General features: G+C 47.0%; 1 protein-coding gene across 1 annotated transcript; it reads left to right on the top strand.

Moving 5' to 3' along the window:
- Positions 1–6,829: 6,829 nt before the first annotated feature.
- Positions 6,830–7,765, top strand: LOC125633227 (olfactory receptor 51G2-like). Its single transcript, XM_048842230.2, has one exon. It carries the CDS (start codon positions 6,830–6,832, stop codon positions 7,763–7,765), a length of 936 nt encoding a protein of 311 aa, XP_048698187.2.
- Positions 7,766–13,074: the final 5,309 nt, after the last annotated feature.

Below are 13,074 nucleotides of genomic sequence, written 5' to 3'. Positions count from 1 at the left end.
TTAACAGGTGTCATGCTTTGGCTAGGTGGAGCCGGCAGCAACCAGGGCAGGTTTCAATCTCTAGCGGTTCCTTTACAACAATACAATGCAGTACACAAGCAGCTCGAGCCCCACCCAGAAAGCTGGGAAAATTACACCCCACCTCTGAGAGCACCTGAGAGGCAATACTTCCCCACTCAAAAGCATGACCCAAACCAATCTCCAAGTACCTCTTGCTAGCTCTTTATTGGACACAAACAATCTCCTCCCTCAGATCCAGCTGTCCCCAAGCTTCGTGATGATGGAATTTTGGATGCAGGCTATGAGGTCTATCTCTAGTTCTCGAGCAACTCTAAGTGCTCATGGAGCAGATGCGGGTAAGGATCAGACCAAGGGGCAGCCCAGCAGGGATCTGTTTGGCCAGGCAACTCTTTCCAGATCCTTCTCTCTCTGAAAGCATGTCCTGATTCCTCCTCTTACTGCCGAGCTGCAGGAGGGGCCCAAAACTCGCTCATCAAAGGAGCTGTGCTAATGATAGGCCTTGTCAGCAAGGTGTGTTGGGAAGAGTTCAGGTTCTCCACCCAGTGCCCCAAATCATCCTCATGAGGCACACCGAGCTGAAATCTCTCTAAGGCACTTAGCTATGGCCCCAATTATTGTAGGGTCCGAGTGTATCACAATCTAACAAATTTAACAAGAGAACACCCTGTGCGGTAAGACCGTGCTATTAACACCACTGGGCAGATCCCAGGACCAGAAGCCCCCACTGTGATCTTCCAGTCTGACCCCCTGCATAGAACAGGCCAGAGACCTGCCCCCAAAGCAGTCCTAGAACAGAGTTGTTAGAAAAACATCCTGTCTTGATTTAACAATTGTGAGTGATGGAGAATCTACCATGGCACTTGATAAATCATTCAATGGTTATTTACCCTCGTTGTTTAAAAAAATTAAACTTAGTTCCAGTCTGAAATTGTCAAGCTTCAGCTTCCAGACATGGGATCCTGTTTTAACTTTCTCTCCTTGATTGAACAGCCCATTGGTCAAAGTTTGTTACTTCTATGGCTGGACTCTGGGTATGGAAAGGTCAAACTCTCCTGCCCAGGCTATAGTTGGGACATTGTGCCCATCAGCTACTCTGACCAGCCTTTCCTTCTCTGTGCACACCCCCGCCCTCCCGTACAACGTCCCTTCAGCAGATCCTCTGGGCAGTGGCTGCTATGACAGACCCTGGTCGCACATTTCTGATGAACTTGTGCCAGCAGGGTCCTAACGTAGTTGTGGAGGCCCAGAGATTGTGGGTGGATAGGCCTAGCTAACAATGAATCACTGAGATCTATGCATAACTTTGGGAACCCCTAGATCCTGGGTCCTGTCTTTCATTCCTCAGGAGAAGAGAAGGGACCTCGCCTCCTGGAATGATCCAATGGAAATTTTCATGTATGGAGCCTTGTAGAATCTCCCTTTTGTGGCTTGCACCCTAGGTTTGCAATGCAGGAAAGGCAGCTGCCGGGGAGAAATCTGGTCCCACATTATTTATTTATTTACTTATTTAATTTTGGCAATATCACATCTCTGACAGCATCATTGTTACCACTCACCACCCCCGGGGTAGCCCTGTGACTAATCAGAGCCATAGGAACAGTGATGACAAGCCCGGATTCCAGAAGTAGAGACTGCAGTAGGCCTTCTGCTGCAGCCCAGTTGTGTAGCATCACCACACATCCCCTGTGATTTGGCCTCCTGCAGTCTGACTTTGGCCATGAGAGGAGTTAAGGCTGGTGCACGCTTAGCCAAGCAGCTGAGTTTCCCTGATGGCCAAGTGGCCCCCAAGGGAAATTTGCAAGCATGCTTCATAAACAAAGTTGCCTCCCGATATGAACAGATACTGCCTTCTGCCCGTGTAAGCTCTTTGATGGATCCTTGTCATTTAGGGTGAAGATCTCCGGTGTCAGTGGCTAAACTTCTAGCAGGAATTGGGTATGTTGGCACTTTTCACTATCTTTAAAAAGCGAAGTGATGTGTAAAGGCTGAAAGCTGTTAACATTGGCAGATATTCTGTGTAGCTTCAAAGGACTCAGCTTAGCTGTCGTTGTGACTCATGGATGGGGCTGGAGGTCAGGCAGTGCTAGGTAGCTTGGGAACCCCTCTGCTATATCTGCCCATGCTCCACGGTGGGTTGTTCAAGCTACACAGAAACCTGACATTCAAAGTGAGCTCAGACTGTTAAAACCCCAGTGCTCCGAGTCAGGATTTCTCAAGGGCTCCCATTTCTAGAGCGGTCCCATTGTCCTGTGCTCTGGGCCCCATTCTACCAGGGGCTGAGTGAGAGGAGACCCCACAGAATATCCGTGACTAATTCCCAACTCACCTAAGGTTTATTTGCTCCTGGAAATGGAACCAGCAAATGCATTTTCAAAGGTTTTATTCTCTGGCTTGATTGTGAAGGCAGGTAATCAGAGCTGTGTTGCTTTGTGGTAACAAATCCTATAGGGCATATTTCTGATTCCTGACTGGCTGAGGGCTCCAGCACTTCTGCCCTGTAGAGACACCTCAGAGTTACAGGACTACCTGCATGTCTGCCCCTTTTCTGGTCTCAAAATGCCAGATGTCAGACCTCGTATCCTTCCCTCTCATGGGCTGGAATCCCGCGATCCTCCCACCCTCAGACTGGGCCCTGGGCTACAACACACTCTGGGGGGATTGGGCTTGCTCAGCAGGTTCCAGTGGGTTCGGCGCCTGTGGTTCTTCCTGTTGTGAGCATGTGACTAATGCTGAGACGAGTGACCAATCAGCCTTCTTGAACCAAAATAATGTTTAATCAAACAGCAGGAAGAAAGAGTTATCATGGGAGAATAAGAGTGTTTTCAAACAACAGTCTGTACATGTCTTTGACCACAAGTCCTCCCACACTGATGCAGACATGGGGAGGCCCAGGGCCTTCAGGTTTCCCCAGCGGTGTCTGTCCTTGCAGTCTGAAGAGCTTCTCAACAAAAGCTGCCCCATCTCTGGACCAGGCTCCCAGCACTGGGAAACAAGCTGTGTAATGTGGCTGCAGACTGGAAATAGGCTCTTCCCAACTTGTAGCTCCGGCGTTGTCTCTCAGCCTCCCTGAACTGCTGACTGAGAGGCGGCTTTCCTTGACCTTTGGCTTCCCATCCTGCGTGTTCTCCAGCAGCCTGATATTAAACTAAGAAGAGCCTCACTGGTTTCACCCAATATCACCGTAACATAAACATCCCAAAGGTTAACCCAATATAGTCAGACAGCAAGCATCCCCAGGACTGGGTTTAACACACACACTCATTATGGCAGCTCAGCTCCTTGTCTGTCCCAGTGCCGGTTCCGGATGCTACAGATTCGATGAATACCGGACAGAGACAGTCAGAGAGAGAGAGCAATGGACTGCTTTCCTGTGGGGAACGAAGTTCCATTTCCATGAATACCCCTGCATTTGACTTTCAAATCCGCTTCCTGCAAACCCTCATCCTGGCTGAGTAACTGCTGCTGTGGTTGCTATGTACTAGAGCAGAGGTGGGCAAACTTCGGCCCGCGGTGCACATCCGGCCTGCGGGACCGTCCTGCCTGGCCCCTGAGGTCCCAGCTGGGGAGGCTCGCCCCCGGCCCCTCCCCTGCTGCCCCCCCGCCCCACCGCAGCCTCAGCGTGCCGCATCGCCAGTGCTATGGCCTGCCACTCCTGCCGGGCAGTGCGGGCGGCATGGCTGGCTCCAGCCAGGCGTCGTGGCTGCAAGCTCCTGCCGCTCTGAGCTGCATGGCAAGGGGGCAGGGGATAGGATAAGGGGCAGGGGATCCTGGAGGGCAGTCAGGGTCAGGGAGCAGGGGGGGTTGGATGGGGATGGGGTCCCAGGGGGAGGATGGGGCAGGGGACCTGGGAGGGGGTGGTCAGGGGAAAAGGAGAGTTGGATGGGTTGGGGGTTCTGAGGGGGGCAGCCAAGGGGTGGGAAGTGGGAGGGGCTGATAGGGGCAGGGGCCAGGCTGTTTGGGGAGGCACAGCCTTCCCAACCAGCCCTCCATACAGTTTTGCAACGCCGATGTGGCCCTCAGGCCAAAAAGTTTGCCCACCCCGTACTAGAGAGTGAGAGCTCAGGGAACGGAAATTTCCTGTATTGATACCAATGCCTGTTACCACTCCGGGTACAGCCTACAGACTGACAGAACAGAACCTGAGGAGAACCAGTCAGCTATTAACCCAGGGACATGGGGAGATACTAGACTTGTGTTTGCTGACAAGCTACTGAATGAGGACTGAGACACTGTGATCTCTAACCTGTAAAATCGTCTCTAAGAGAAGATCAGAGGGGAAAGAATGGGTTGACATGTGTGTGCTACAGTACAGATGTTTAAATGTTATGTCAAAACTTTTAATTGTAATACAAATTTTACACATCAAACTTTCATGACATGCATGTATATCGAAAGCCAGCAGCAGAGTTGTTAGAATCTCTACAGGAAGGATCAGTGGTATTTTTACTGCCTAATGGTTTTTGGTTTAGAAATTATTTCAGAAATAACCCTCACACTTTTTGGAAAGGTTTTGTGCTATGAACTCCTTGTTCAGTGAATCACAGAATCATAGAGGATTAGGGTGAAAGAGACCTCAGGATGTCATCTAGTCCAACCCCCTGCTCAAAGCAAGACCAATACCAACTAAATCATCCCAGCGAGGGCTTTGTCAAGCCGGGCCTTAAAAACCTCTAAGGATGGAGATTCAACCCACCTCCCTAGGTAACGCATTCCAGTGCTTCACCACTCTCCTAGTGAAAAAGTTTTTCCTAATATCCAACCTAAACCTCCTGCACTGCAACTTGAGACCATTACTCCTCGTTCTGTCATCTGCTACCACTGAGAACAGTCTAGATCCATCGCCTTTGGAACCCCCTTTCAGGTAGTTGAAAGCAGCTATCAAATCCCCCCTCATTCTTCTCTTCTGCAGACTAAACAAACCCAGTTCCCTCAGCCTCACCTCATAAGTCATGTGCCCCAGCCCCCTGATCATTTTCGTTGCCCTTCGCTGGACTCTCTCCAAATTCTCCACATCCCTTCTGTAGTGGGGGGCCCGAAACTGGACGCAATACTCCAGGTGTGGCCTCACCATTGCCAAATAGAGGGGAATAATCACTTCCCTCGATCTGCTGGCAATGCTCCTACTAATGCAGCCCAATATGCAGTTAGCCTTCTTGGCAACTTCTTGGCTGACTCATCTCCGGCTTCTCATCTACTGTAATACCCAGGTCCTTTTCTGCAGAACTACTGCTTAGTCAGTCGGTCCTCAGCCTGTAGCAGTGCATGGGATTCTTCCGTCCTAAGTGCAGGACTCTGCACTTGTCCTTGTTGAACCTCATTAGATTTCTTTTGGCCCAATCCTCCAATTTGTCTAGGTCACTCTGGACCCAATCCCTACTGTCCAGTGTATCTACCTGTACCCCCAGCTTAGTGTCATCTGTGACCTTCCAGAGGGTGCAATCCATCCCATCATCCAGATCATTAATAAATATGTTGATTAGTTGTATGATATTGTCTCCTAGTAACGAACAAGAAGCTGTTTCTAATCAGGGTCATGAACACAATACCTCTGCAATACCTGTGCAAGACTTTCCAAAAAGGTCTTAAGAAAAAGACTGCTGGTCTGTGTTTCAGGAAAGAGCGGAGCAGAGGGGCAGGAAAGGGGAGTGTAATAGGGGTTGTATGTAATTTTCACCATTAGCTGTTACATGAGCATGGTTGAAGTAACTTAAACACTGAAGAGGGTATTAGTGCAAACCTACTGTTTGCACTATTCACACATTTCTGATGCAAACCCCTCCCCCACCCAGATGAAATGTCAGCTTGTAACTTGCCATATAGCTACAGACCCTGGCATGGGGAGAGGGTGCAGTTCCTGTGGGGATGAAGGGAAACCTGTAGGATAATCAAACTCTATGGATTCAGTCAACATTGACCAGGCAAATCACTTCAGCTTCTCGTGGAGGGATTCTTGGGGGTCAGAATGTATCACTGGGAGTATTTTTTTAGGGAAAGTGAATAGAGCCAAGTTCTGATCGAATTGACACATGTAAATCTGGAGTGACACAGCTGAAGTCAATGTTTGTGAATTCATAATGTAGCCCTGAGAATTTATCCCATGTGCTGCAAAGAGGCAGTGGCATAATTTAGACTCTCAGGGGTGGAGAAAAAAATATGTCTATATAAAATGAGGTAATAAAACACATTTATAAATATCATCAGTGCAGCACAGATAAGTATAATGACAGTTTTCACCATGCACTTGCCATGTGTTTGTATATATATCATGATACAATGGGCCACACGCAGAAGTGGAGGACAAGAAAGCATGTCTGTGTGAAGGTCACAATTGTAAAATTACGCAGCGCTCAAGTAAGCTGCCAAATTCCCAGCCACAATATAGCAATGGGGCCAAGAGCTTAGTAGGATTCAAAGTGGGACTGCACGATTATATGGGTAACCAGAAATTCCAATTAGCATAGTGAGGATTGTTTCAAAAACTCTTGGAATGGCTGTAAACGTTCCTGATTTGCACCACAAAATATCTCTAAGTAGTGGGTGTTGGGGGAAACTTTGGGAGCAGGTTATGTGGAACTGGCCACTGGATACTTGGCTAGATGGACTACAGGTCTGATCCAGTCTGGAAATGCCTATCTTGCTATTCGTGGTGTAAATCCAAGACTGTTTTTGCTGATTATTCTTGTGCTCCTGGGCGTCTTTAGACCTGCACTGAGAGCAGAAAGATGTCTCGTTAAATATCATCTAGTCTCCTGTTCTTTTTCCTTTCAGGAAGGAAAGTTCAAAACTCCTTGGATCTGCGCAGTAAATAATGTCAGCTGTCAATGACACCAAATTCAAATCTGCAGTGTTCCTTTTCACCGGACTATCTGGTCAGGAAGACAGGCATCTCTGGATCTCTCTCCCCTTCTGCTTAATGTATGTTATTTCCATAGTAGGAAATTCAGTCATTCTGTTCATTATAAAAACAAATCCAAGCCTTTATGAGCCCATGTACATCTTCCTTTCCATGTTGGCCACCACAGACCTTGGCATATCGATAGCCACGATGCCGACGATACTTGGCATATACTTGTTTAACTCTAGGGAGATCAGCTTCGACTCCTGTTTTGCCCAGTTGTTCTTTATCCACTTGTTTCAATGCATTGAATCCTCAGTGCTCTTGCTGATGGCCCTTGACCGCTTCATCGCGATCTGTGACCCGCTGAGATATAACTCCATTTTAACCCTGCCGAGAATAGCCGCGATGGGACTAGTGTGTGTTCTAAGAGGAGTGGCAGTAATGCTCCCACTCACCATTCTCCTGAAACAGTTCCAATACTGTCGAGACAATGTCCTCTCCCATTCTTACTGCATGCACCAGGAGGTAATGAAGATGGCTTGTTCGGACATCACAGTCAACAATATCTATGGCTTGTTTACTAAACTCTTAACAATGGGTCTGGACTCACTGCTCATCTTCCTCTCTTATATAATGATCCTCAAAACAGTGCTGAGTATCGCATCCAACTCTGAGTGCCTCAGGGCCCTGAACACCTGCATCTCCCACTTCTGCGCTGTCCTTATCTTCTATACACCAGACATCTTCTTGTCTGTGATACACAGATTTGAGAATAGCTGTTCTCCCTTGCTTCAGATTCTCCTGGGCTACATATCCCTGCTGCTCCCTCCCTTGCTGAACCCCATTGTGTACAGTGTGAAAAGCAAACACCTTCGTGCAAGAATAATCAGGATGTTCGTCAAGTAAATGGCCAGTTCATCACCCAGCTCCAGTGCTCATGATATGGGCCATGGCCACCTATTCCATGGTGGACCCTTACACCCAATATTACATGAGCTACTGATCTCCACTCTTTAGAGAAAAGTTCGGATGGGGTCTAAGGCCTGGAGCAGTGGGCTGAGACAGCTGGTGAGGGAGGACAGTGCAGTGGGGGAAGGAGACCAATTTACCCCCGTACTGAACCCAATGACTTCTGTTTGACTAATGCATAATTTTTGTTCATCTAAAGCATATTTTCCAGGAAGGCATCCAGCCTTGATTTGGAGGTATCAAGAGATCCACCACCCTTGGTATTCATCCCTTCTTGTCAACTGTTGAGAAAACATTTTCATTTTAAATGAATTGGCTTATTAGCACTGACCCCCCCACTTGGTAAGGCAACTCCCATCTTTTCATGTGCTAGAATATATATTCTGCTTACTGTATTTTTCACTCCATGCATCTGATGAAATGGGTTTTAGCCCATGAAAGCTTAAGCCCAAATAAATGTCTTAGTCTCTAAGGTGCCACAAGGACTCCTCGTTTTCACCTCCGTTGGGAGTTTTTTGCACTGGTTAAGCACTCTTGCTGTTAAAAAGGTGTGCCTCGTTTCCAAATTTATTTTTTCTGGTTTCAGTTTCCCGCCATTTTTCTTTGTTATACCTTTCCCTTATAGATGGAAGAGCCCATTAGTAGCTGGTATTTTGTTTCTCTGAAAGTGTATAGAGTCAAGGGAAGAAGGAGGATCCTGGGAACTACAGGCCAGTCAGCCTCACCTCAGTCCCCGGAAAATTCATGGAGCAGGTACTCAAGGAATCAATCCTGAGGCACTTATATGAGAGGAAAGTGATCAGGAGCAGTCAGCATGGATTCATCAAGGGAAGGTCATGCCTGACTAATCTAATCGCCTTCTATGATGAGATTACTGGTTCTGTGGATGAAGGGAAAGCAGTGGATGTATTGTTTCTTGACTTTAGCAAAGCTTTTGACACGGTCTCCCACAGTATTCTTGTCAGCAAGTTAAAGAAGTATGGGCTGGATGAATGCACTATAAGGTGGGTAGAAAGTTGGCTAGATTGTCGGGCTCAACGGGTAGTGATCAATGGCTCCATGTCCACTTGGCAGCCGGTATCAAGTGGAGTGCCCCAGGGGTCGGTCCTGGGGCCGGTTTTGTTCAATATCTTCATAAATGATCTGGAGGATGGTGTGGATTGCACTCTCAGCAAATTTGCGGATGATACTAAACTAGGAGGAGTGGATACTAAACTAGGATACGGTGGCAGGTAGGGTTAGGATACAGAGGGACCTAGACAAATTGGAGGATTGGGCCAAAAGAAATCTGATGAGGTTCAACAAGGATAAGTGCAGGGTCCTGCACTTAGGATGGAAGAATCCAATGCACCACTACAGACTAGGGACCGAATTTCTAGGCAGCAGTTCTGCGGAAAAGGACCTAGGGGTGACAGTGGACGAGAAACTGGATATGAGTCAACAGTGTGCCCTTGTTGCCAAGAAGGCCAATGGCATTTTGGGATATATACGTAGGGGCATAGCGAGCAGATTGAGGGACGTGATCGTTCCCCTCTATTCGACATTGGTGAGGCCTCATCTGGAGTACTGTGTCCAGTTTTGGGCCCCACACTACAAGAAGGATGTGGAAAAATTGGAGAGAGTCCAGCAAAGGGCAACAAAAATGATTAGGGGTCTGGAACACATGACTTATGAGGAGAGGCTGAGGGAACTGGGGATGTTTAGTCTGCAGAAGAGAAGAATGAGGGAGGATTTGATAGCTGCTTTCAACTACCTAAGAGGTGGTTCCAAAGAGGATGGTTCTAGACTATTCTCAGTGGTAGAAGATGACAGGACAAGGAGTAATGGTCTCAAGTTGCAGTGGGGGAGGTTTAGGTTGGATATTAGGAAAAACTTTTTCACTAGGAGAGTGGTGAAACACTGGAATGCATTACCTAGGGAAGTGGTAGAATCTCCTTCCTTAGACGTTTTTAAGTTCAGGCTTGACAAAGCCCTGGCTGGGATGATTTAATTGGGGATTGGTCCTGCTTCGAGCAGGGGGTTGGACTAGATGACCTCCTGAGGTCTCTTCCAACCCTGATATTCTATGATTCTATGATTCATTGAGTCAGTTCTCAGTCTTCCCTACTTCTACTCGCTACACGCCAGTTTATACACCAAGTGTAAGTTGAAAAGGATTGAGGAGGAGAAAGACCTGGGTGTATTAGTTGATCCTAGAAAGACTGAGCCACCAATGTGATATGCCTGTGAACAAAGCAAATGAGATCTGAGAATCTGTCAGGTGAGATGGGAAACTATTAATATTCTTATAGTAGGCACTAGTGAGACCGCCTCTGGAAAACTGTGTAAAATTTTGGTCATATATATTTCATAAAGAAGAATTCAGTCTGGAAAAGGAGCTGAGAAGGGCTTCCAGGATTGTCAGGGCAATGCACAGCCTGTCTTATGATGAGACTAGAAGAGCTTGGCTGGTTTAGCCTAACACAGTGGATGCTGTGCTGGAATCAGATTGTTCTATAAATACACTAGGGGCAGGGGGAGGGAGTTAACACTAGGGAGGGTGATGAGCTTCTGAAGCTAAAGGACAGAGTGGCACAAGAATAAATGGGGAGAAACTGAGGCTGGAAAGGAGAAGGAGGTTTCTGACTATACGAGGAGGGAGGTTCTTGAACAGCCTCCCCAGAGGAAGAAAAAAAACAACCCAGCTGGTTTAAAAATGAAGTTTAACAGGTGTCATGCTTTGGCCAGGTGGAGCTGGCAGCAACCAGGGCTGAGTTCAGTTTCTAGGGGTTTCTTTTCAACAATACAATGAAGTACACAAGCAGCTCAACCCCCACCCAATAACCTGGGAAAATTACACACCACCTCTGAGAGCACCTGAGTGGCATTACAACCCCACTCACAAGCATGACCTAAGCCAAGCTCCAAGTGCCTCTTGCTAGCTCTCTATTGGACACAAAAAAACCCCTCCCTCAGATCCAGCTGTTCCCAAACTTGGTGATGATGAAAATTTAGATGCAGGGTATGAGGTCTATCTCCAGTGCTAGAGCGGCTCTCAGTGCTCATGGAGCAGGTGGGGGTCAGGATCAGACTGAGGGGCAGCCCAGCAGGGATCTGTTTGGCCAGGCAACTCTTTCCAGATCCTTCGCTCTCTGAAAGCATGTTCTGAGCCCCTCTTACTGCCAAGCTGCAGGAGGGTCCCAGAACTCGCACATCAAAGGGTGCTGTGCTAATGACAGATCTCATCAGCAAAGGTTGTTGGGAAGAGTTCAGGTTCTCCACCCAGTGCCCCAAATCATCCTCATGAGGCATACAGAGCTGAAATTTCCCTACGGCACTTAGCTCTGGCCCCAATTTTTGTAGGGTCCGAGTGTTACACAATCAGTAACATATTTATCAAGACAACACCCCGTGCGGTAAGGCCATGCTATTAACACCACTGGGCAGATCCCAAGACAGAAGACATCATTGTGATCATCTAGTCTGACCCCCTGATTTGCACAGCCCAGAGAACTGCCCCCAATGCAGTCCTAGAGCAGAGCTGTTAGAAAAACACCCTGTCTTGATTTAACAATTGTCAGTGATGGAGAATCTACCACAGCACTTGTTAAATTGTCCAACGGTTATTTACCCTCATTGTTTAAAAAATTAAACTTTAGTTCCAGTCTGAATGTGTCTAGCTTCAGCTTCCAGACATTGGATCCTGTTATAACTTTCTCTGCTTGATTGAACAGCCCATTGCTAAATGTTTGTTCCTCATGCAGTAACTTTCAGACTCTGATCAAGTCATCTCTTAGCCTTCCCTTCATTAAACTGAATAGATTGAGCTCCTTTATGTTATCCGTATAAACCAGGTTTTCTAATCCTTTGTTCATTCTCATGGCTCTTTTCTGAACCATCTGAAATTTATCTACATCCTTCTTTAACTGTAGACACCAGAACTGGACACAGTATTCCAGTTGTGGTCTCACCAGTGCCAAATACAGAGGTAAAATAACCTCTCTGTTCTGAATCGAGATTCCCCTGCTTCTATGTCCCAGATTATACTAAATTTTCTGGCTGTGGACTTTCTCTGGGAGCTCATGTTCAACTGAATATCCACTATGATCCCCAAGTCTATTTCAGAGTAACTGCTCCCAGGATTGTGTTGCCCATTTGGTACGAATGTCCTGCATCCCTTGTTCCTAGATGTACACATTTACATTCAGCCATTGTGAAGAGGCACAGAAGGACTAAGTGAGTAGCCCAAGGTCACAGAAGAAGTCTTTGGAGGAGTCTCAAACTGAAGACAGTTCCTCTGAGTTCCGGGCTAACACTTTAACCACAGAACCATCCTTCCTCTCTGGGGCTACTGGCTGGGGAAGAGGAAGCTGGCAGCTCAGCGTGCTGAGATTACCAGAAACTCAGGGAATTAAACTCTCTTGATATCACAAAACAGGAGCCCAAGAACAATTCCTTTTCCAGATGATAACACTGAGCCATGCTTTCTCCTGAATGTATTGGGGGACTAATCCATCAGCAAGGACACAAAGCAGGTGTTATAATGGGAAAGCAACTTCACATGAACTCCCGTTGTTTCTCAAAATAGGCTTGTCAAGGTTCCATCCCCACTCTGAACTCTAGGGTACAGATGTGGGGACCTGCATGAAAACCCCCTAAGCTTATTTTACCAGCTTAGGTTAAAAACTTCCCCAAGGTCCAAACTTTGCCTTGTTCTTGAACCCTATGCAGCCACCACCAAGCGTGTTAAACAAAGAACAGGGAAAGAGCCCACTTGGAGACATCTTTCCCCAAAATACCCCCCCACCCTACACCCCCTTTCCTGGGGAAGGCTTGATAATAATATCCTCACCAATTTGTACAGGTGAACACAGACCCAAACCCTTGGATCTTAAGAACAATGAAAAATCAATCAGGATCTTAAAAGAATTTTAATTAAAGGAAAGGTAAAAGAATCACTTCTGTAAAATCAGGATGGTAAATACCTTACAGGGTAATCAGAATCAAAACATAGAGAATCCCTCTAGGCAAAACCTTAAGTTACAAAAAGACACAAAAACAGGAATATACATTCCATTCAGCACAACTTATTTACCAGCCTTTTAAACAAAAGGAAATCTAACACATTTCTAGCCAGGTTACTTACTAACTAACAGAAGTTCTCAGACTGCGTTCCTGATCTGTTTCCGGCAAAAGCATCACACAGACAGACAGACCCTTTGCCCCCCCCCCCCTCCAGATTTGAAAGTAACTTGTCTCCTCATTGG

The sequence above is a fragment of the Caretta caretta genome, chromosome 1 (assembly GCF_965140235.1).
Source record: "Caretta caretta isolate rCarCar2 chromosome 1, rCarCar1.hap1, whole genome shotgun sequence".
Classification (NCBI taxonomy): domain Eukaryota; kingdom Metazoa; phylum Chordata; order Testudines; family Cheloniidae; genus Caretta; species Caretta caretta.
Note: the sequence above shows the minus strand (reverse complement) of the source record. Positions and strands in the feature narration are given on the sequence as shown.

What these genes read in the sequence shown, in the direction of transcription:
- LOC125633227 (XM_048842230.2), top strand. Translation starts at nt 6,830, where the DNA reads ATGTCAGCTGTCAATGACACCAAATTCAAATCTGCAGTGTTCCTTTTC.